The 24,948-nt window shown below is 40.5% G+C and overlaps 1 protein-coding gene across 1 annotated transcript in view; it reads left to right on the top strand.

Annotated features, from left to right (window-relative positions):
* Positions 1 to 24,245, top strand: part of PRKCD (protein kinase C delta) — an 83,771-nt gene extending 59,526 nt beyond the window's left edge. Inside the window, exons 10-18 of the mRNA XM_020796665.3 lie at positions 4,524 to 4,620; positions 7,077 to 7,198; positions 8,947 to 9,120; positions 10,878 to 10,969; positions 12,414 to 12,476; positions 16,721 to 16,859; positions 21,299 to 21,487; positions 22,082 to 22,210; positions 23,509 to 24,245. Of these exons, the coding sequence (XP_020652324.3) occupies positions 4,524 to 4,620; positions 7,077 to 7,198; positions 8,947 to 9,120; positions 10,878 to 10,969; positions 12,414 to 12,476; positions 16,721 to 16,859; positions 21,299 to 21,487; positions 22,082 to 22,210; positions 23,509 to 23,667 (1,164 nt within the window). The 3' untranslated portion in view covers positions 23,668 to 24,245. The remainder of the gene's footprint in view (positions 1 to 4,523; positions 4,621 to 7,076; positions 7,199 to 8,946; positions 9,121 to 10,877; positions 10,970 to 12,413; positions 12,477 to 16,720; positions 16,860 to 21,298; positions 21,488 to 22,081; positions 22,211 to 23,508) is intronic.
* The last annotated feature ends 703 nt before the right edge of the window (positions 24,246 to 24,948 follow it).

The following is a 24,948-nucleotide window of genomic DNA, read 5'->3' as shown; positions in this document are numbered from 1 at the left end:
GTTCGACACCACTGATCTAAGCTATTGCTGTGTATTCTCAGTTGTTTTATTGATCAGAAGACTCAGTCTCTTGCATGACCAGCTTTACTTGTAGGGGGAGGATCCTTCCATCTATTAGAGCAGTGGTCCCCAATCTTGGGCCTCCACATGTTCTTGGACTTCAACTCCCAGAAATCCTGGCCAGCAGAGGTGGTGGTGAAGGCTTCTGGGAGTTGTAGTCCATGAACATCTGGAGGCCCAAGGTTGAGGACCACTGTATTAGAGCTCATTCTTATGTCTGGGGGTGTGAAAATGGAAGGAAGCTGCTGTTCCAGCAGCCAAGAGCTTATGTGGTTGTAATGATCATCTGCATACAACAATAGTTTATTTCTTGCATATTCTATAGTTCAATGAATAGTCTAGTCCAGTATAATAAACATTGAATGTGTTGGGTTTCTAGATGTTTAGGTGTTTGCTGCTTAAAATAAAAAGCAGCAGATCTTTGCCATCTTTTGTGGTGACGGAAGAAAGTTTAAAAAGTAAAGAGATACGCATGAGATCTTTTTTCAGGTGAGAAAGATTTCACAAACAAAATTAATTGTACAGCATTTTATTTGTCATCAGTTCATAAGGCAACAGCTATATCTACCAGCATTAGAATTCTTGGATAGCTAAGTGGTTTAAGTACCTGGCAATAAAACCAGACATTGTGAGTTCAATTCCTCACAGTGCCTCATTGACAGAGGCTGGACTTGATGGTCCATAGAGTGTCTCCATAGAGTTCAATTCCTCACAGTGCCTCATTGACAGAGGGTGGACTTGATGGTCCATAGAGTGTCTCTCTCCTTCATGGATTGCTGCCTCCTTCATGGATTGCTGCCTCCTTCATGGATTGCTGCCTCTCTCCTTCATGGATTGCTGCCTTCTCCTTCATGGATTGCTGCCTTGTCGTGGCGAAGGGGCTTGAGTAACTCAGAGAAGCTATGGGCTATGCCGTGCAGGGACACCCAAGACGGACAGGACATAGTGGAGAGTTCCGACTAAACGCAATCCACCTGGAGTAGGAAATGGCAAGCCACTCCAGTATCTTTGCCAAGAACGCCCCATGATCAGAAACAAAAGGCTAAAAGATATGACGCTGGAAGATGGGCCCCTCAGGTCGGAAGGCGTCCAACATGCTACTGGGGAAGAGCGGAGGACAAGTACAAGTAGCTCCAGAGCTAATGAAGTGGTTGGGCCAAAGCCGAAAGGACGCTCAGCTGTGGACGTGCCTGGAAGTGAAAGGAAAGTCCAATGCTGTAAAGAAAAATACTGCATAGGAACCTGGAATGTAAGATCTATGAACGTTGGGAAGCTGGAGGTGGTCAAACAGGAGATGGCAAGAATAAACATTGACATCCTGGGCATCAGTGAACTAAAATGGACAGGAATGGGCGAATTCAGCTCAGATGATTATCATATCTACTACTGTGGGCAAGAATCCCGTAGAAGGAATGGAGTAGCCCTCATAGTCAACAAAAGAGTGGGAAAAGCTGTAATGGGATACAATCTCAAAAATGATAGAATGATGTCAATACGAATCCAAGGCAGACCATTCAACATCACAATAATCCAAGTTTATGCACCAACCAGCATTGCTGAGGAGACTGAAATTGAACAATTCTATGAAGATTTACAACACCTTCTAGAACTGACACCAAAGAAAGATGTTCTTCTCATTCTAGGGGACTGGAATGCTAAAGTAGGGAGCCAAGAGATAAAAGGAACAACAGGGAAGTTTGGCCTTGGAGTTCAGAACGAAGCAGGACAAAGGCTAATAGAGTTTTGTCAAGAGAATAAGCTGGTCATCACAAACACTCTTTTCCAACAACACAAGAGGCGACTCTATACATGGAAATCACCAGATGGGCAATATCGAAATCAGATTGACTATATTCTCTGCAGCCAAAGATGGAGAAGCTCTGTACAGTCAGCAAAAACAAGACCTGGAGCTGACTGCGGCTCTGATCATCAGCTTCTCATAGCAAAATTCAAGGTTAGACTGAAGAGAGTAGGAAAAACCACTGGGCCACTCAGGTATAATCTAAACCAAATCCCTTATGAATACACAGTGGAAGTAAAGAACAGATTTAAGGAACTAGATTTGGTGGACAGAGTGCCTGAAGAACTTTGGATAGAGGCTCGTAACATTGTCCAGGAGGCAGCAACGAAAACCATTCCAAAGAAAAGGAAATGCAAGAAAGCAAAGTGGCTGTCCAACGAGGCCTTAGAAATAGCAGAGAGGAGAAGGGAAGCAAAATGCAAGGGAGATAGGGAAAGTTACAGAAAATTGAATGCAGACTTCCAAAGAATAGCAAGGAGAGACAAGAGGGCCTTCTTAAATGAACAATGCAAAGAAATAGAGGAAGATAACAGAAAAGGAAAGACCAGAGCTCTGTTCAGGAAAATTGGACATATTAGAGGAACATTTTGCGCAAAGATGAACATGATAAAAGACAAAAATGGGAGGGACCTAACAGAAGCAGAAGACGTCAAGAAGAGGTGGCAAGAATACACAGAGGAATTATATCAGAAAGATTTGGATATCCCGGACAACCCAGACAATGTAGTTGCTGACCTTGAGCCAGACATCCTGGAGAGCGAAGTCAAGTGGGCCTTAGAAAGCCTGGCTAACAGCAAGGCCAGTGGAAGTGATGGCATTCCAATTGAACTATTTAAAATCTTGAAAGATGATGCTGTTAAGGTGCTACATTCAATATGCCAGCAAGTTTGGAAAACTCAACAGTGGCCAGAGGATTGGAAAAGATCAGTCTACATCCCAATCCCAAAGAAAGGCAGTGCCAAAGAATGCTCCAACTACCGCACAATTGCACTCATTTCACACGCTAGCAAGGTTATGCTCAAAATCCTACAAGGTAGGCTTCAGCAGTATGTGGACCGAGAACTCCCAGAAGTACAAGCGGGATTCCGAAGAGGCAGAGGAACTCGAGACCAAATTGCTAACCTGCGCTGGATTATGGAGAAAGCCAGAGAGTTCCAGAAAAATATCTACTTCTGCTTCATTGACTATGCGAAAGCCTTTGACTGTGTGGACCACAGCAAACTATGGCAAGTTCTTAAAGAAATGGGAGTGCCTGACCACCTTATCTGTCTCCTGAGAAACCTATATGTGGGACAGGAAGCAACAGTCAGAACTGGTCATGGAACAACTGAGTGGTTCAAAATTGGGAAAGGAGTACGGCAAGGCTGTATACTGTCCCCCAGCTTATTTAACTTGTATGCAGAATACATCATGCGGAAGGCTGGACTGGAAGAAGCCCAAGCCGGAATTAAGATTGCCGGAAGAAATATCAACAACCTCCGATATGCAGATGATACCACTCTGATGGCAGAAAGTGAGGAGGAATTGAAGAACCTTGTAATGAGAGTGAAAGAGGAGAGTGCAAAAAACGGTCTGAAACTCAACATCAAAAAAACTAAGATCATGGCCACTGGTCCCATCACCTCCTGGGAAATTGAAGGGGAAGATATGGAGGCAGTGTCAAATTTTATTTTCCTGGGCTCCATGATCACTGCAGATGGAGACAGCAGCCCCGAAATTAAAAGACGCCTTCTTCTTGGGAGGAAAGCGATGACAAATCTTGACAGCATCTTGAAAAGCAGAGACATCACCTTGCCAACAAAAGTCCGAATAGTCAAAGCTATGGTTTTTCCTGTCGTGATGTATGGAAGTGAGAGCTGGACCATAAAGAAAGCAGACCGCCGAAGAATTGATGCCTTTGAATTGTGGTGCTGGAGGAGGCTCTTGAGAATCCCCTGGACTGCAAGGAGAACAAACCTATCAGTTCTAAAGGAAATCAACCCTGAGTGCTCACTGGAAGGACAGATCCTGAAGCTGAGGCTCCAGTACTTTGGCCATCTAATGAGAAGAAAAGACTCCCTGGAAAAGACCCTGATGTTAGGAAGGTGTGACGGCAAGAGGAGAAGGGGACGACCGAGGATGAGATGGTTGGACAGTGTCTGCGAAGCAACCAACATGAACCTGACACAACTCCGGGAGGCAGTAGAAGACAGGAGGGCCTGGCGTGCTCTGGTCCATGGGGTCACGAAGAGTCGGACACGACTAAACGACTAAACACACAGAGTGTCTCTTCCAGATTTGCAGTTCTAAGATGGTGGTGATGATGATGACAACATGACAAATTCATAGGCATGTCACTTTGTATGTGCTTTCGTTTCACAGATACAATCTCAATATAAAAAAAATCACACAGCTGCGTAATGTTATTTTACCTTTACATTTTTTAGAAAATATTGTTCCTAGTAAGACAGGATGATGACCAACACAGTGAATATTAAAATCCTTCATTATTTATCTCTAAAGGAAATGTGTACACTCACGGCTCATATTACATGAGAAAACACATCCCGTAAAGCCAAAGAATGTAATAATATTTAATTTAAAAGTTTGGACATCTTAGCATGAAAAACAAACTGGTAATTTAAGTGCTAAATTATTTTGAATGTATGTTGTTTATTTTCAGAAATCTTCCAGAAAATCTGATTCCGGGTCAGTAGAAAGTGTTGGCATTTACCAGGATTTTGATAAGAAACCTAAAACCTTAGGTGGAGATGCACCAGGTGAAGAATAAGTCTATTTTCTTTACCCTTTATAGATGTGTACTTTAGGATTCCTGCATTGAGCAAGAGTTCGGACTTGACCTTATAGGCTCCTTTCAACTCTTTATTCTACAGTTCTGTGATAATTTAAATTGGCTGAAATCTTATTATGCAGTTATGCAAATGGTGTAGCTTTTAGAGGAAGATTTCTAAGTTAATAAGTTTCCATAGACCTTGTCTGTTGCACACTGAGTATCACAACTTTGTGTGGCAGCAGATAATATCTATAGAGATGCCTTAACTTACGGCAGTTTGGCTCTAAATGTTACGCTGTTCGTTTAACTGTACAATGGAACTTCAGCTGCTGACTTACAAACCACTGCTGCAATACAAACAATTTATGTTGCTCGTAAAAATAAAAAATACTGTGTATGCAAAGACAGGGACAGCAGGTACAGTAACTTCGTGCATACAACAGTTGTGCAGAAGGTAATGTTAGAATATGACTTCTTGGATATTACTTTGTTATGAGAGCTGCTTCTTAAGTCTTATACACCAAAAGGTATTGGTATATAACCAACCCATTTTCTTCCAGTTCCTTGAAGGTGTAAACAAAGTATTTAAAAAATAATAATTCTGCTTCTGTTCACCCTTGTTCATTTGCTCTTTCACACTTAATGATAAATATCTTTATTTTAAAGAATGGGAAACAGAGTCTATTTTTCTTCAAATATTTGTTTTCCAGTAATACATCTAAAATGGGATTGCAGCTGATAGGACTTCAGGCTTCCTGGTTTCAAACCCTTCAGGTTGCACCTTGCTCCCTGTGATCCAAGAGGAAGACACTCATTCTCTAGGAAGAATGGAATCAATGACAGTAGATGGCTGGGGGGGAAATGTAACATTACCACTTCACAGATATAAAAACTGATATTAACATCAGTAGATGACACTACTTGGCACAAACCCATCCGTCATTCTCACTTGGTTAGGACACAAGAGCACTGCATTAGAATTATACATTGCCCCTCTGAAATTCAGCTAATTTAGTAGGGAATCTTCAGTCAAGTATTGGGGAAATTGTAATCAAGTTGTGTCATACTTTCACATGTGGTGGTCTTTTAAGTTTTTATTGGGTGTTTTTAAAGAAATTGAAGTCAATTAACTTTTGCCAGCCTGGGCTTTATTCTCACTATTTGCAGGAGATAATTCCACCTCAAATCATTAAAAAAGATAATATCTTTCTGTTTAACTGCAAGATCACTAACAGCTGTTAATTGGAAAATGGGCAGACTAATTACATGGACATATTGATTTTCTAAAATTGTGACATATGTTCTAACGGATAAGTTGACCAAATAAATCAGAGCAACCAAAAAAAAGAGTCATTCTTCAGACGTATTCTTTCAGCCATGCCCCTATCAGTTATATGAGCTCAAATGATAATCAGTACCAAACTCATGCAGACTTTGGGATAGATTTATTTCATTAATATTTTTTTCATCCTATAGGCATTACATGACTAGCAACCTTGTTATGTATTCTTGTTAACTGTATTTTACCTAAATCTTCAAGGGGAGGGAGGGATTGAAAGGCGGCTTTCACTAAACCTATTGAAATACTGTGTTTTTATATGTACGTAGACATAAAGTGAAATGGTGAGTAGTGCTTTGGGTCCAGAGTGGTTCGGGCAGATATTTAATCGAACTATAAATTTTGGTGATTCGTTTTCAATATCATCTTCCCTAATCCATCATACTCGTTTGAGACATACGGGATTATTTCGTATCACATGAGGCTGCCTGAATATTGTGGTTCTTATCAGAGTCCTTTCCCTACCATCAGTGGTGATACAGGGACAGTTCTCTGATTGTGATGCTTCATTTAATGGCATATGCTTGCAGGGAAACTTGCTAATAGTTACTTATTTGTTCCTCACTTTTCAGCTGTGCAATAAACAAAGTTGTCAGAACTGTGTCCAAGCAAATTCAGCTAAAATGTGATAAATAAAATAATGAAACCATAATAAAATACCACAAATAAAATCAACAGAAGAAATATGAACACATTTATAATTATAAAACTGAAATAAACCACCAGCAAAAGATATTAATACCAAGATCTGAAAGCACTAAAGCAGTTCTTAAAATGGCTGGGAACATTAAAAATACGGTACATCATTTAAATTTAAAAAAAGGCCCAAGGGGCAGCATAAAAATTATCTAAGTAAAACTCCTCCCACTGGCCCCAGTGCTAAAATTGTAAGCAACATAGGTAGAAGTGGCACAGTGCCCCCAAATTTCACTTTGTGGTTTTGGATCATATGACCTCTGTTTATATAGGATTGCTTTGACATCTTCAATTTCTCCTTCCATATTTTCAATTCCTTATGGGAACAGACTCATCAGCAAGCCAATGTGGGGAAAGCAGGATTTCTCATAACTGAAAAATGTGTGTTTGATTTTAATCTCTTACAGATAATAGTGAATATGATAGGCTGTGGGAGGGAAGATCACTATCACGGCCGTCCAATAGGAGAAAATTCAACATAGACAGTTTTATTTTCCACAAAGTTCTTGGGAAAGGAAGCTTTGGAAAGGTAGGTAAATGGCTGAACTTCATCTTGTTTACATTTCGAAGGACTAGATAGTCCCTAGCCATATAACGCCTTGTGATGAGGGCAGGCGGTTGCTAAAGCCCAGCATAAGAATGGGATAAGGTCTAAGGCTAGAGCACTCTCTTCGTGGTTTACAGCATAATTAAACAAGGAACAACTTGACCCCCTGCAAGCTGAGTTTTATCATCCTTGGAAGGATGGAAGACTGGCCTTGAGTCAAATAAAATACCTAAATCTGAACAGAGGCTGCAATAGTGCGGTTTAACCACTGCACCACGGGGCTCTGTTGGTGGACCTCTGCCACTGGCTGCCTTTCCCTGCCCGCTGTTCATCTCCCCTTAATTTTTCTCGCTACATTTTTCTTCTTCTCAGTTCCTTTTCCAGCTCCATGAGCAGATTGGCCACTAAAAAGAGAGAAAAAGGGAGGTGACAATCAGCCAAAAAGTAGGAAAATAGAAGGTAAGAAAGAAGATGAAGAAGACAAAGGAAATAATCTTCCTTTGTCTTCTGATAGCTAGCTACCAAAGGGGACAAGACCAGCCTAAGCATGTTCCAGAGCCACAACCAGGTCCCCTAACAGCAATAACTAACTAACCTTTATTGAGTTAAATAAGGCTTAGTTAGTAAATTATATGTGAATGTTTTTATGAAAGCAACTGACTATTACTGAACTACTCTTTGCTTGATTCTTTAATAAGGTTTCTGAATTAGAAACAGAAGTTTTGTTCTATCTAGTGTGAAGGTTGGCTTCATTTATGTACTGAATAAATGCCTGATAAACATACTAACCTGGCTCTGAAGGAGTTTTAAAGGCACACTAGGAAAGTGTCTCTCCATTCCCACCAGCATATAAACTTGTGTATATCGTTAATACTATGTGAATGTTTATGAACAGTGGCTCTTATGCAGCCTGTCCCACCTTGTGTGCAGGCATTTGTCAAGAAGAAAAAAAAAGAGGTAATATAACTCCTTTTCTCTGATTCACAGTGGCTGGCCTGGAAGCCCTGAAGGCTGCAGCATTTTATTTATTTATTTATTTATTTATTTATTTATTTATTTATTTATTTATTTATTTATTTATTTATTTATTTATTTATTTATTTATTTATTTAATTTATATGCCGCCCACTCTACCCAGAGGTCTCTGGGCGGCTTACAATAATTAAAATTCAATACAATAAAATGATTAAAATACAATTAAAATACAATTAAAATTTTGAAGCTGAGCTGGTGTGAACCTGAACAGTCCTTTGAATGGCTAATCACTAGGAGGCCTATGTGGGAGATAGAATAATTTATTTAGCTGTAGGAAAGTTTTGTTCTCTCTACTGATGTTGTGTTAGGAAGGAACATCAAACAATGTATGCAGCTCTGGACCACAGTTCAGAAAATTACACTTCTAAAGGAACTCATTGAATTAGTTGCTTTTCTCATTACTTCTTGGCCAACAGATTGCCTTTATTGTTATTGTTCCTCTGATCACTCAAGTAATCTGTCAAATTGCACATCTGATAATCTCTACCTTAAACTCTAAAAGCTTAGGCTATGATCAGTGTTTGGAATTCAAGACTGCACAACACTGTGAAGAATTGTACAAAAGGACATGATATCAAAATAGTAGCACTCAGATCACAAAGTGAGAGATTTGATCAGGATTTTATCAGTTGGACGGCCCCAAAAATCAGCCTTACCATTTTTATCCCAAAGTACTGTAATCTTCTGCTTTACAGGTGCTGCTTGCTGAGCTGAAAGGGAAGAATGAATTTTTCGCAGTAAAAGCTTTGAAAAAGGACGTAGTGCTAATTGATGATGACGTGGAATGTACTATGGTGGAAAAGCGGGTCTTAACACTTGCCTGGGAAAATCCCTTTCTTACCCATTTATATTGCACTTTTCAGACTAAGGTACAATGCAGTCCCTAATATTTCCTTTTAATGTGACTAATGAAGTAAAATATATTGCTGATGACCTATTTGAATAGGAGGACACCACCAGCAATGGGAAACCTGTGGTCCTCCACTGTACTGCCACTCCCATAATTTCTCACACTAACGGGCTGATGAGAAGCAGAGTTCAGTAATATCTGAAAGGGTTTCCAGGTCCTAATCTACCCAGGCAGTGCAGGAGAAAAAAAACACTCCTTCTGGAGACAGGCCACCTTGTTGCGAAGTTGAAAAGAGTAGCAGACTGCGGCCAAATTATTGCCAAATTGAGCAACATAACAGTGGGTAAAGTTTCTGGAAGTCATTCATTCATTTACTGTCCTATTAGTATTGTCACTCTCTGGATAGTTCACAATGTACAATATAATTAGACATTAAAAGCACAATATAATAAATTCAAAAATACAATAACATGCAATAAACCATGTCACTAGCTAAAAACTATGTTTAAGTAAAAAGATACAAACGTTGGGAAAATGCTAAGGAACCAAATGCTGGCAGTTTCAAGGATATTTAAAAATTTTGTATAGATCATAATAGTCTTTTGAAACAGTTCTTTAATATGTGCACAGAATGTCTCAAATACAGTTCAGAATTTCTGCAATTACTTCAGAAATGGAAGCACATATGAAGGAACACTACTGCTTCCCCAGACTACTAATACGACACTAGCTATCCAGGACTTGGTTTATTCATTGCTAGGTAGAGAATAGTAAAATTAGAAGAATCTGAAATCTCCAAAGGGCGAATTCTGGGGTAGAAACACACATGGTTTTAATGCAGGTTGTAAGTAAGGCTGTTTCACTGGTTATCTCCGCACTGGGCACTTTCGGTGGAATGGATGCTCCCTATTTATATCTCTCCTACAAAACAGCTACCTGTCCAACTTATTCCTCACACTCATTATTGTTAAAAACAGCAACATCTAAGGAGGTCAGGAAAGACCTCCTATTACTAATAGGTAATTTGTAATTCTATTACCAATAGAAATCAAGCCTTTTTGATGGTGGCTCCATATTTGTAGAATTTACTAGTAGAGATTTGACAGGCACCCTCCCTCCCAATTTTCAAGAAGCTACTTAAAATGGAATTGTTCAAAGCTGCTGTTTATTAATGTGTATCATTTGATGTCCAACTGTAGTTTAAATTTGTTTACTGAGATTCGGCAACTACATATACGTATTAAAAAGCATTGGGGTGATAACCAATAGTTTCAGGACCCCATAGCAGAAATTCTAAGTGGTGGACAGTGCCTCACCAAGCTGTAACATCTGGGAACTGTCTTTGAAGAATGACTGGAACCACTGAAAAACAGAGCCTCCAAATCTGAAACTTAATAGCTGTCCCAGAAGGATCTGGGATCAATGGTGTCAGAGGCCATGGAAAGATTCAGAAGGACCATCAGGGTTACACACTCTTCCTGTCTGCCTCTCTCAATAGACTTCCTGTTGTTTTTATCATTTTCATAAGATCACTTTGATTTGCATTGTTGCAAACTATCTTGAATGATGCATGTATAGCAGAGGGTGGGTTATAAGTTTTCTAAATGCATAAAGGAATATATGTACAAAACTGCTCATATGAGTTTCCAGCCAGAGGCTGCTCTCAGTATGTGACTGGAATCACTCAACCCCATGTTCATGGTGAAGATATAGTTAGATCAGTTGGCTAATGCTGTTGGCTGATGCCTCTCCCCCCCCCCCTCTCTGTGAGAATAGGACCATCTGTTCTTTGTCATGGAGTTTCTTAGAGGTGGAGATCTGATGTACCACATACAAGACAAAGGCCGTTTTGAACTCTCCAGAGCGACGTAAGTGTTGTAGGGTTCTTTGTTTTTTTGCCTGCTCCTAAAACGTGTACAAACCTCAGTGTTTAAGATTCCATGTGTTGCCCACAGTACTTATGCAGCATGACAGAAGATGTTGTAACCATATTTCAAGCAACTGTACCTCAAGACTTAAGGACTGAGGTACTGTTACCATACTCAGATTTGTAAACAGATTGGAATAATTGAACTTTCAGGAAGTATCTTAAGAGTTGCAAGTGATACAGAGAAAGCAATTAATTCATGGCCAAAATCCTATTGGCAGCTTACACATGCATAATTGAAATCACAGCAGTGAATTGCTGCTAATTAAGACAATGCCAGTCTCGTTTCAGGTTGTCTGCCCATCATGACCAGGAATGCATAAGTGAAATCACAGCAGTGAATTGCTGCTAATTAAGACAATGCTAGTATCGTTTCAGGTTGTCTGCCCATCATGACCAGGAATGCAAGTTGCACACTGTTGTCACTGGGAATTTGCAACCGTGACTTCAGCTATTTCAGTTGTAGATGTGAAAATTGTCATGAGGATTCTGGTCCATATTTCTTAGGGAGAGAGAGAGAGAACTTGGCAGCATTCCCAGTCCTGTGCATGTGTTCAACTCTACCTTAGAAGGTCTAGCCAGCTGTACCTGTCACCAACAGAGCAAATACCACCACTTTCTTGCTAAATCTTTCAAGTTTGTTTGTTTGCTTGTGTAATTTAATTTAATTTATATATCGCTCCCATTAGTGCTGCAGCACTCCTCTGGGTGGTTCACATTAAAATACACAGTCATCATAAAATCATATTTTAAAAAACATATAATGATCTAGCCACATGAAGACAAGAAGTGCCAGAGCAATGATGAAACTTAGAAAAAAATAAATCATGAACATAAAAACAACACTAACTGGATGGAGATAATACTTGCCAGTGCAATGAAGCAGCCAGTTGAGCTGGCTGAACAGCTTAGTGAGGTGGAACACTTGGAACACTCCCAATGCTGGGAGTTCAGTTCCCCCGCTGTGCCTCCTGGAAGAAGAGCCAGCCTGTGTGGCTATGGGCAAGCTGCACAGTCTCCAGAGGTCTCCTGGAGAAGGGAGTGATAAACCACATCTGTGTATTCTACCTAGAAAACCCTGGAAAAGATCACCATATGTTAGAATTGACTTGACAGTGTGTTGTTGTTGAAACAGCCCATTGGTATGACTCCAAGGTGATCTTCACCAGTTGCCTCATAGCTTTGATCATAGCAGTGACATTGAGGAGTGTCACTCTTTGCTTGCTTTAGAGCTACATTCTGCCAGGTAGACCTGAGCATGTAATGAGAGAGAAATTTCTGAAAATGACTGGGGGTGGGGAACAGTCACCACTCCACCATTTGGCTTAATAAAAGGCAATTAAACTTCATTTCTTATTTTAAAACGTTTTTGCTCTTTTTTTCAGATTTTATGGAGCTGAAATACTGTGTGGCTTACAGTTTCTTCACAGTAAAGGCATTATTTACAGGTGAGAGCTGAGTGACCTTGTTAAGAGCCTTGTAAAACCCTTATGTCTTGGCTGATAAATCGGTGGGTTGTGCTATTAACCTGCAAGTCATGTATTTTACAAGAAACTGTTCCCCATTACAGTTCTGATTTTATTCCAAAGGTGTTAAAAAGAGGCAATTCAGCAAGCCCTTGAGACCAACCTATAATTGTTTTCTTTTCTCCTTGGCAACAAGAAGAAAGAAATGTTATTTACATTACACAGAAGGATCTTTGTTACACATTCCTCATTACCAGGCACTTAGGCACAAAAACTGAGATACTTTTTGTCTTCTTTTTGTTGGCAAAGGAGACTGATAATATTTTGGCCAGAGTTTCATTTCTTGTTAAAAGTACTGACTAAAGTGCTTCACTCTGAATAACAAATTATGGAGAGGTCAGAAGTTAAAAATGATTTCTCTTACAAGAAAATTAAGCTGTGAGCCAAATTTAATCATCTTTTGGACAAACTCTCTTTGTGGATGGAGTTAAAAATATACTGGCTTTCAGGTCCTCCCCCACCCCCACCCCCACAGAAGGAACCTTTCAGTTTTCACTTTGGAAACATAATTCTACAGCCACAAGAACAGCTGCATAGTTAACACAACCCTATTTTCCCTGTTAGTATCTTAGAACTACAGGGTTTGAAGGGAACCTATGGATCATCTATGCAAAAGACCTTTGTCTCGCATATACATTGATACAGTTGCACCAGTACTTTCTGGAAGAACAGATGTAGTATTCCTGCTCTTGACCATTGGTCTTTGGGATGTTTTGTCCTCCATTCCTGCCCCCCCCATGACTGAGCAGAGATTTGAACCCAGGCCTCCTGAGTCCCAGCCCATTTCTTTCCACTACACCATAGAGGGTACAGCATATAGGGTATCTGTTCCAAAGTTTCACAATTATGACTGTGTCCCTCCTCAGCCTGAAATGTAGGACAGAGAATCTACCTAGTAAGTAAGGGCTGTAATCTGTTGAGATGAAGAATGACTGAGATGGGCAAAGTTTATTTGTTTGTTTGAACATTGAAAGTCAGACCTTGGTTTGTGACCATTTCATGTCCATCTCATGTAGACCTTCACTTTCTGCATTTGCTGATTTAGGCCATGTCAAGTACTTTACTGAAGATTGCTTCCACTGCTTTGCTGAAATATGTTGTGTATTCCTAAAGGTATAAATAGAGATGGGGACGAAGAGCCAAAATGGTGCTTCATCTTGGTTCCGGGTCATCAACCTTGATGACCCACGAATTGCCCCCCCCCGTGCCATGACAAGCCACAAATCAATTTGTCAGTTCATCAGGTTTTCTTTTTTTTATAACCCATGGGGCTATCTGAAACAAAAGAGCCCCTGCCCCCCACCCCCTTGCCACTGTCACCTTGCCCAGCTGCCTCCTCCTGCGCCGCAGTGGTTTCCACTTAAACAGAAGCGACACGGCTGGAACCATGGTTTCAGTTTCAGCAGCCTAGCTTTTTGTGGGGAGGGCTTCCGTTAGGGCAAGCCTGACTTTGGCGATCCCCCTGCCGCTGTCTTTGCACAGACAGCAAGTGGAGGGATTGCTTCAGTCAGGCTTCCCCCATCTTTCCATGCCCAGGTGGGCATAGAAAGAGAAGGGAAGTGAGACCCAAGTGATCCCCCACTCCTGCTGTCTTGACAAAGACGGGGGGGGGGTTGCTTGGATCAGGCTTCCCCTGTCTCTCTATAACCGGGCAGAGAAAGATAAGAGAAGTCAGACCCAAAGAATCCCCCACCCCCACTGTTTTTGCAAAGACAGCAGGGGTGGGGGATTTATTTATTTATTTATTTTATTTTATTTTATTTTATTTATATCCCGCCTATCTGGTCGGGTTAGGACCACTCTAGGCGGCTAACAACATAGAATAGACAATAAATACATATAAAACAAAATTATACGTAGTGAAAACATAAAAACGTTGGCACAGAAAAGGATTGCTTCTGTCAGGCCCCGGGAGGGCATAGAAAGTCAAGGGAAGCCTGATCGCTTGGGTCCCACTTCCCTTCTCTTTCTGTGCTCACCAAGGCATAGAAAGACACAGGAAGCCTGACCCAAATGATCCCCCACCTTGCTGTCTTTGCAAAGACAGCGAGGAGAATTCCTATGGTCGGACTTCCCCTGTCTATGCCGCAGGTGCATAAAAAGACAGGGGAAGCCTGAGCAAAGTGCCCCCCTCTGCCTTTCTAAATGGGGATGGATGGGATTCCATTCCGGCAGGCTTTAGCAAGCTGCCCAAAGGGAAAACCCCTTTCAACTTATGCCCCCGAGGAGCAGCTCATTCCGCGGGGACATAAGCAGATAGGAATAGATGAAGGGACAAATATAAAAGGGTTACGGTTGTTGCTTCGTATTCTGCAGGGTCCTTGGACTTCAAGAATACGAAGCAATGAATATCTGATGAATCAGCAATATTCACTGAATACTGTGACTAGTTATTATATTTGTCCCCATACTTGCCTTATAAGTATTTATGGTTCCCATTTTGATCTATCTAAGAGCAAGTCATGTTTACCTCTTTGCTTTGCTGAACAGGAGGTCTTCTCTGCAAAACATGAAATGAATCCCAAAAGAGGATTGGTTACTGCTGGACTAAGTAAGCAGCAACAATAGAAGAACCCAATAGAAGGGTGGAAAAGAGGCATTACAAGGATATGCACGAGGAATAGCGTGTTCATGTGTGGGAGAGGATGTTGAATTCACATATTGCTATTATATCAAGTAGCTTCTGACTAATGGGAGCCATATGAATTAATCATGTCAAAAAAAATCTCAGTCATTAACAGCCCATTTAGATACAGTAGTGCCTCTCAAGATGAAAGTAATTTCTCAGGAAATGGGTAAGGGGATCAGGCACTCCCATTTCTTTAAGGACTTGCCATAGTTTGCTGTGGTCCACACAGTCAAAGGCTTTTTCATAGTCAGTGAAGCAGAAGCAGAAATAGATGTTTTTCTGGAACTCTCTAGCTTTCTCCATAATCCAGCGCATGTTAGCAATTTGGTCTCTAGTTCCTCTGCCCCTTCGAAATCCAGCTTGTACTTCTGGGAGTTCTCGGTCCGCATACTGCTGAAGCCTACCTTGTAGGATTTTGAGCATAAACTTGCTAGCGTGGGAAATGAGTGCAATTGTATGGTAGTTGGAGCATTCTTTGGCACTGCCCTTCTTTGGGATTGGGATGTAGACTAATCTTTTCCAATCCTCTGGACACTGCTGAGTTTTCCATTAATGATGAAAAAAATAGCTCACTGGTCCTTTGATATTGGGCTGTGGCACCAGGGTGGGTGACATGACCTTCAGCCTGGTTTGTTCCTTTTTGCACACCACACACAGAATGATTAAAGTGGTAGGAAAAGCCCCCCCAAAAAAACTCTGTGTTGGCTGTCTCCAGCAAGCACGTCATTGCTAGCACCACTCTGGCAGCCACTGATGATGATTCAATCCTCTGTGAGCTAGCGAAAATTTAATGCAACTTGCTAGGCACGTTGGACACCTTACTACTCCCTATACCACCCCATGGCTGGAGTGCAATGTGTTCCAGCAAAAACAGTGCACATCAATATTAAATTTGGTGCATCCTGCTAGTTCAGTACATAGCCTGGCAGCCATTGATACTGATGATATATCCTGCTAGTTTGGTACACAGCCTGTGTAGATTCAATAATATTTTGATTTCAAATAATGTATGATTTCCTTCCTTTCAAATCATAGGGGTAATGTCGGTGTATATAAATTTTGGGAGGGGGGGTAAAAGGTAAAAAAGTTCCCTGACCCCTGTTTTAAGTGGATACTTGAGTTGGACATGAACTGTCAATTTGGTAGTTCGTGCCAGTTCATCTGATGAACAGGTTTGTGCTTCTAAGCCCTGCCTCCTTGAGCATGCATCCACTCAGAGGCAGCATGCTGGGATCCCTGCCCTTCCTCCTCTGGGCACTGCCTCTGAGTGGGCACCTGTTGGAGGAGGCAGGGCTTAGAAGTGCCAAAAACTCATTTGTCCAATAAATGAGCCGCCAAACTGCAGTTTGTGCCCATCTCTAGTGGATATATTTATTACTGTAGTGATATGAGTTTTCTAGAAGGAAAACTCTGACTTTAAACCTCCACTGCCTTGTGGCTATATCCACTTATGGAAAGGGCTTCAGGAGATAACTAAGCCTAACTAATTTTCAGTTAAATGCTTCATTGATTTCTTTGCTTCTCTTATTTTTCGCAGAGACCTGAAACTAGACAATGTGATGCTTGATAAAGAAGGACACATCAAAATAACTGATTTTGGGATGTGCAAAGAAAATGTGTTTGGAGAGAACAAGGCAACAACTTTCTGTGGTACTCCAGACTACATAGCACCTGAAGTAAGGAATGCACACTTGGAATGTTTATGGCATAAAGTGTTTTTATTTTCTTTTAGGGAGAATGGCCTTTTCACTTTCTTCCAATTCTATATTTTTTGTGTGCCAATTCTTTTGTTTGACATGAAAAAGAAAAGCTTGTTTTGGGGCAAGGCAACAGAGAATCAATCTACTCCACATCAGCGAAAGCATTTGAGAAAGAAAAATCATACCTCATTCACCCACCAACTTATTTTAAAAAAGAAACCAAAAACAAGAACTTCAACAAAAAATAGGAAAACAGAAAGCAACAGTTTGAGTTCAGTGCCATCTACACAGCACAACCGGGGACCTCTGGGCTTGTAGGTACAAAAGAAAAAGGCAAGGAAGAAGCCAGCCAACCAGGCATTGGCTGCCTGGCACAAAAAGACACCTACTCACCAAAGCAATCAATAACAACACAACATCAAAAGCAACAAGACAGCAATACCCACACAGCCTAGTAACACACTGGGATGCTCACCAAGTCTACCTCCAGGCCTACATTGCCACACAGAAGCAAAATGCCAAAAAATCTCACTAAATATACACCTTTAACAGAGTAAACTTCACGGATTGCTGCCTTGTTATGGCGAAGTGGCTTGAGTAACTCAGGGAAGCTATGGGCTATGCCGTGCAGGGCCACTCAAGACGGGCAGGTCATAGTGGAGAGTTCCGACTAAACGCAATCCACCTGGAGCAGGCTTTGGCAAGCCACTCCAGTATCTTTGCCAAGAAAACCCCATGAACAGAAACAAAAGGCTAAAAGATATGACACTGGAAGATGGGACCCTCAGGTCGGAAGGCGTTCAACATGCTACTGAGGAAGAGCGGAGGACAAGTACAAGTAGCTCCAGAGCTAATGAAGTGGTTGGGCCAAAGCTGAAAGGACACTCAGCTGTGGACGCACCTAGAAGTGAAGGGGAAGTCCGATGCTGCAAAGAAAAATACTGCATAGCAACCTGGAATGTAAGATCTATGAACCTTGGTGGGCTGGATATGGTCAAACAGGAGATGGCAAGAATAAACATTGACATCTTGGGCGTCAGAGAACTAAAATGGACAGGAATGGGCGAATTCAATTAAGATGATTATCATATCTACTATTGTGGGCAAGAATCCCGCAGAAGGAATGGAGTAGCCCTCATAGTCAACAAAAGAGTGGGAAAAGCTGTACTGAGATACAATCTCAAAAATGATAGAATGATGTCAATACGAATCCAAGGCAGGCATTTCAACATCACAGTAATCCAAGTTTATGCACCAGCCACCAGTGCTGAAGAGGCTGACATTGACCAATTTTATGAAGACTTACAACACCTTCTAGAAGTGACACCAAAGAAAGATTTATTTCTCATTCTAGGGCAGTGGTTCTTAACCTTTGTTACTCGGATGTTTTTGAACTGCAACTCCCAGAAACCCCAGCCAGCACAATTGGTGGTGAAGGCTTCTGGGAGTTGCAGTCCAAAACTCCTGAGTAACCCAAGGTTAAGAACCAGTGTTCTAGGGTAGTGGTCCCCAACCATGGGCCTCCAGATGTTATTGGACTTCAACTCCCAGAAACCCTGGCCAGCAAAGGCAGTGGTGAAGGCTTCTGGGAGTTGTAGTCCAAGAACATCTGGAGGCCCAAGGTTGGGGACTACTGTTCTAGGGGATTGAAATGCTAAGGTAGGGAGTCAAGAGATAAAAGGAACAACAGGGAAGTTTGGCCTTGGAGTTCAAAATGAAGCAGGGCAAAGGCTAATTGTTCAAGAGATGGTTTAAATAGTATAATGATTTACATAATTGATCACAGCTGCTTTGAAACATGTTGGGTGCAATTGGACACCATTTTCTCCTCCATCATGACTACAAGAAGCTTGGAACCTTTTGATTCCCTTTTTGATTAACTGTGGTTTACCATAACATTTGAACCCTTACTAATTGTGGTTAATTTTAACAGTGGTTTGATGAAACAAGCCAATTTCAATAAACCATAGTGAAGATTACTTGCAGTTTACGTCAGTCTGACAGTTCATAATAAGTGAGAACTTGGAAACAGTTTTAAATTTTGTTAGAATTTTCTCATTTTAATCCTTGTCTGTGTTCTGTGCTGTCTAGTCAGAAACTGACTTACAGCAGTCCTGACAAGGCTTTCAAGGTAAGTGAGATACTGTATTTAAGGAGTGGTTTTACCAGTTCCATTCCCCCAGGGAGTTTCCATGGCCAAGTGGGGATTCAAAACCTGTTCTCCGGAGTCCTTATTACTCTATCCACTACACCATGCTGTTGTTTCTTACATGGATATAATGGCAGCAATTTAACATTTTAAAGTTAATACTTGAACTGTTAGAGCTTAACATAAACAATGGTTTATCTGATTATCACTGTGTCTCCCAAGAAGTTACAAGCTGATCAAAAGTCTCCCAATAAATTACAATTACTGTATTTGTTTTTATTGTATGCTATCAAGCCACTTTTCATTTTTCCCCCATATGTCTGACGAAGTGGGCTTGTCCACAAAAGCTCATGTTAAGAATAATAGTTAATCTTTAAGGTGCCACATGTTTTTGTCTTGTTTTGTTTCTTCGGATTTTGCCCGATATGCTTGCACAAACACCCCTTCTGATTCCTCTTCAAAAACGACAATTCTGGCTTATGGTGACACTTCCCAGGGTTTTCTAAATGTAAGGTGATTTACCAGGTCTTCCCTCTGGTGGCCTTGTGGAGACTGTGCAGCTTACCCAAGGCCTAGATCTTCTTCCAGGAAAGCACGGCGGAGAATCAAACTCCCAATGCCTGTCTCTTATCTCCCAGGGACTACAGCCCACTGAACTATTCATCTGCAGACTTTGGAATAAAATTCTTCCCCTTGCTTAATTGTTTTAAATACAGTGCCCGGTGTCTATATAGTGATACATACAATTTTAGGAGAAAAAGAATTCAGCACATGCTCTATCCCTTCCTATTTCTTTCATTTGGGGGGGGGGGAACCTCAGGGACTGCTCAAAAATTCAGTGCAGCTTAGTTCTAGATATATAGGAATCGGGTTATAGATTTCATTTCCAGTAATCCTGTTTTTGTTTTGTTTTTTAATATCTAGCAGATGAATTTTTATATCTATAATGTGTCCTTTACACACTCAGAAGGTGGACGGAACTTACAAAAAAAAGGGAATAATGTATATGATAAGACGTGTGTGAAGCACAGATCTGTGTTGCAATATGTGTTAAAATAACTATTAATTTTGCCACCAGGTGATTTCTTCAGTGAAAATATAGTTGTGTGACTGCTCATTTTTTGGGTCATGTTTGTTCATGAGGTTAAAATGTCACTTTTAAAGCTGGGGGGGGGGATGTTTATTTCCATGTTGTGGTTATATGAGCAGTACCAATGTGTGATGGTGTATCTATGAGGTGTTAAATATAAATTTTTCCGTTTGCTTGCTTGAATAGAATAAATTGACAACCCTTATTTAATGTTGTAAATACAGTTCCCACAGTCATTGCAAGTAATTGAGTCATTGCACAGCAAAAAGCATATAGATAATCGATGCAACTGGTGAGATGGCATGAAGAGAACAGGTGGTGCATAACATATTAGGTTGTAACCCTAGATTCCATGTTTCGGACAGACAGTATTTATTAAATATTTATTTCATATATTTATATGCTGTTGATGCAATGCAAAGCACCACTCTAAGTGGTTTACAATAAAACTATAATCCATCCACACAACAAAAACATTAAATATCCCTAAATCAAAATATACTATAATTAAAAAGAGATTCCCAGATGGTGGGGGAATCGGGGAGCACAGCTAAACACTTGACAGTCTTCAGACATGTTATATCTCCAGACATCTACTTTATTTACATTTGTAGTCTCTCTGAATAGAAGCATCATATCAAGGGAGGGCCACTTTAAAAGAACACAAGGATCATATTCAAGGGAGCCAACAACAAATATGCCACCACAGGGTCAGTACAATGTATACTGTATAAATTTACAACCTATGTACAATTTATTCTGTATACATTTTATTGCCTATGCCCAAGTTAATGATTTAGTTAACAAATTAATTAAAGTTATTTCAACTAATTAAACAATTTTGGCCCTTGTTGTTTACGTTTAACAAATTAATTTTCATTCAGTGAAGAGAATACCTCTAATATTTTCATATCTGTAGTAGAAAAGAGACTGGTAGAGTGCATAAGCCAAATGTTCCCAGAATGTGAGGAGGTCCTTTGTTACTACTGAATGCCGCTAGTGAAAAATTAAACATTGGTTATTTGTGTAAGTCATGCGACATAAGACCATGTAACTTACATGAGTGAGAGTTTGTTAGTATAGCCTTCCTTGCCTTAGTTCATAAAAATTCAAAATCTGATAGTGTGATAATGCTGGCATTGTGTTAATGTCCATCCTTTTCTCATATGGCAACAGATTTTGCAAGGCCTGAAGTATACCTTTTCTGTGGACTGGTGGTCATTTGGAGTCTTGTTGTATGAGATGCTTATTGGACAGTCGCCTTTCCATGGTGATGATGAAGACGAGCTGTTTGAGTCAATCCGAGTGGACACCCCTCATTACCCACGCTGGATTACCAAGGAATCTAAGGATATACTAGAAAAGGTACACACTCAGAAACAGTTAATTCATTGGGAAAGTAACAATGACTGTCTCTGAATTTAATAATCTGTGGTGCTGAAGCTATTGCTTGTGGTGGTGCCTTTAAAAAAAAGATGGAGTGACCGGCCATGTAATCAAATATTTTCTTGAAATAACTGAGGAAAATGTCCTTACAGATTCAAAGAACCTTGACATTGTCTGTTTTTAATTACATAAGCATGAGGATTTCTTTGGCAAAATGCCACCTCAGTGCTTGGACCCATTTTGTGTAACAAGGCTTGTTAGGGGGCAGAGGCTGTGGGGCCTGCTTCCCCAACCCACAATACCTTTCCTGATAAAAGAGCTTTGGGCCAAATGCCTCCCTCCTCCCAAACAGCGGCCGTGGGTATCACTCCACAGCATGGGACGCTATTTCTTCTCATCTTTTCTTCCATGATTCCATTAAACAACAAAATAGTTGGTTACAGGAACATGATTTTAGATCTGTAGGTCCTGTCACATATCACTTCTATCTAAAATGGTTACTAACCGCCACTTTCTTTCAGAATATGGTTTCCTAACAAATAGCTAAATTTGGATATTTATTATATTTTGTAGTTGTTTGAAAGGGATCCAACAAAGCGACTGGGAATAACTGGAAACATCAGAGACCACCCTTTCTTCAAAGCAATCAATTGGTCATTACTGGAGAAGAGGGAGCTGGAGCCACCCTTCAAACCTAAAGTGGTACGTAAGCTCATACTTAGAGTGTAGAAGGACTCTGATGTTTTCATCCATTGTCATCTTGTTCTGCTTGAAGAATGTGTGAAATCAAGCTTAATAAGTTAGACTGAGTCCCGTACGACGTTTTCATAGCCATCTATGGCTGACTTGTGATATTAAGAAGTTAAACCATTATTGGTATACGTGTTTCTGCATTTGATTCCAACCTTCATGTGCCTTAGATCAGTTCTTTAGGAGGAAGACAGTTCAGCTTAAAGGTGTACATTTTTGCAAACATATTAAGTTTCTGATATTTAATGGACTCAGAAAAATACAGTGGTGCCTCGCAAGACGGGCGCTCCGTTTAACGACGAATCCGCATTACAACGAGGTTTTTAAAATGACATTTTGAATGGGAGAATTTCACTGCGCGATGATCAATTCCCTGTTTTAGGAACCAATTTTTGTTTCCAGCGATCAAAACAGATGATCGTCGGGTTTTCAAAATGGCCGCCGGGTGCTCAAAATGGCTCCCCGCTGTGTTTAGGAGCCATTTTTCGCTGCAGAGGAGGATCTTCGCTGGATAGTGCATTCTTAGCCAATTGGAACACATTAACCAGGTTTTAATGTGTTTCAATGGCTTTTTTATTTTTGCTTTACGACGTTTTCATTCTACAGCGATTTTGCTGGAATGAATTAACGTTGTAATGCGAGGCACCACTGTACCAGTAGTTGCATCTAGAACTGTTTCCCAACAAGCACATACTTGACTTGGGAGCACCTTAATTCTGACAGCTTGCAGTTACATCAAGAGTGAAAATCAGGGATTTCTGATTCCTAAAGCGGTGGCTAAAGTTACTGCTAGAAATAAAAATAAAAGTCTTTTGGTGTCTTGAGGATTAAGTCATTTATTACATTGCCATCTTTTACATACTAGAAACAGTTTTATCTGTTTATTGGAATATTGTTTACAGAAGATCAGGTTCAAAACAACTGCACTTGATTTGTTCCAATTTCCTACTCAAAATTCAGTGGGTTGTCATAGAAATTGAGGTAACAGTGCAATAGTTTTATTGTCTTTAATCACTGCAATTAGTTGCAAGAGGGTGGTGCCCTCCAAACGAATTAGGATTGAGTTCCCGATACTCTGGTTTCTCTTCAGATCGTATAAATCTTTCGCCTTTTACTAAAGGATTGAGTTCCCATCATCCTGAGTCACATGGGCCAATCTAGTTATAGCTACAAAGCTCTCAGAGCAATGACCTGGATCAATTTAGGAAGTTAAACTGCTGTTGGTTTTGTCACCCCTTTTGCTTCACCAGAAATCAGCAAATGACTACAGCAACTTTGACAGAGAATTTTTGAATGAGAAGCCTCGACTTTCATACAGTGACAAAAATTTAATAGACTCAATGGATCAGTCTGCATTTGCTGGGTTCTCCTTTATCAACCCAATGTTTGAAAAAATCCTGGAGAAATAGCTCATCAAAAGACAACACGCCTTTGAGGTACGGCTGTGTATGGATTGCCTTCAAGCACCCCGTTTGAAATGTGATGAAAGGACACTGTCATCTCTTTGCCTTCATTCCGAACACTCAGTAGTGACAAATTATGTTGTCCTGCCAATTCTTTTACAGATGGTAGTAGATTCATCTTGCATGATTGAGTTTTAAATATCCCTGTAAATCATTCGTGTGACTCTTAAGCAGTAAGGAAAATGTAAATTGTATGTATGTTTGTTTGAATATAGTTATCTGTTGTGGGTAAATATATGTATATGCTGTATATTTTGCTCAAGAGGTAAAAGATGGGTTGCAAGGGTATCTTTTAAATACAGTGAAAGAGTTAGCCACTTTTATATCAAGTGAAATAACTTGAATTTTATTCAGTTGATTCTGAGCTTCAAGTATTGCTATTTTTAATTGGTAAGTGCCATCAATTGAAGTGTTGTATAAAGCCTTATTCTAACCTGTTTACAACTTTTTCAGTAGTATGTTTTTTGTTGCTCATGAATGAACGCACATTAAAGAAAATGAGAAGTACTGTAGCTGATACAAAACATGCCTTTTCTTGATTTGTGTACTCAGACCACACTCCAAACCTCATCCACAACCCCTAGAGATGCAAGTCCTATTAATTCCAGTAGGGCTTTCTTCTGAGCAAATACACAGAAACAGGCTACACATCTTTATGGTCTCAGGAGGTGGTGAGCACTCCAGTAGTGGGGGCATTCAAGATAAAGTTTTACAAGCATCTGTCAGTTAAAGCTGACCTTGGACTCTTGCATTGAGTAGGGGGTGGGTTGGACTCAACCACCTTTTAGGTCCCTTTCAGTTCCATTAGTCTATTATTCTAAGTTGACAGGTACCTGAGGAACATCTTGTTGTGTTACGTGACCATGACATCTAATCTGAGGATAGCTGCTGCTTTGAATCTAATCCTAGTTTCTGTGCAGGCTAAATTCGATTCAGCCCACTTACAACACAGACATCAACAAGAATTGTTTTCTTTAAAAATATTTAAAAGCATATCCTGTGGCATCTACTCATACCTACCTGTTATTTTAAAGAACAAATGTTAAAGTGAAAAGAGCCTCGTGGCGCAGTGGTTAAAACGCTGTACTGCAGCTAAAACTGTGCTCACAACCTGGGGTTCAAATCCCAGGTAGCCGGTTCAAGGTTGACTCAGCCTTCCATCCTTCCGAGGTCGGTAAAATGAGTACCCAGCTTGCTGGGGGGGCAATGTGTAGCCTGTATAATGAA

Source organism: Pogona vitticeps, chromosome 2 (genome assembly GCF_051106095.1).
Source record: "Pogona vitticeps strain Pit_001003342236 chromosome 2, PviZW2.1, whole genome shotgun sequence".
Taxonomy (NCBI): Eukaryota; Metazoa; Chordata; class Lepidosauria; order Squamata; family Agamidae; genus Pogona; species Pogona vitticeps.
The sequence above is the reverse complement of the archived record's forward strand: the minus strand, read 5'-3'. Positions and strand labels throughout refer to the sequence as shown.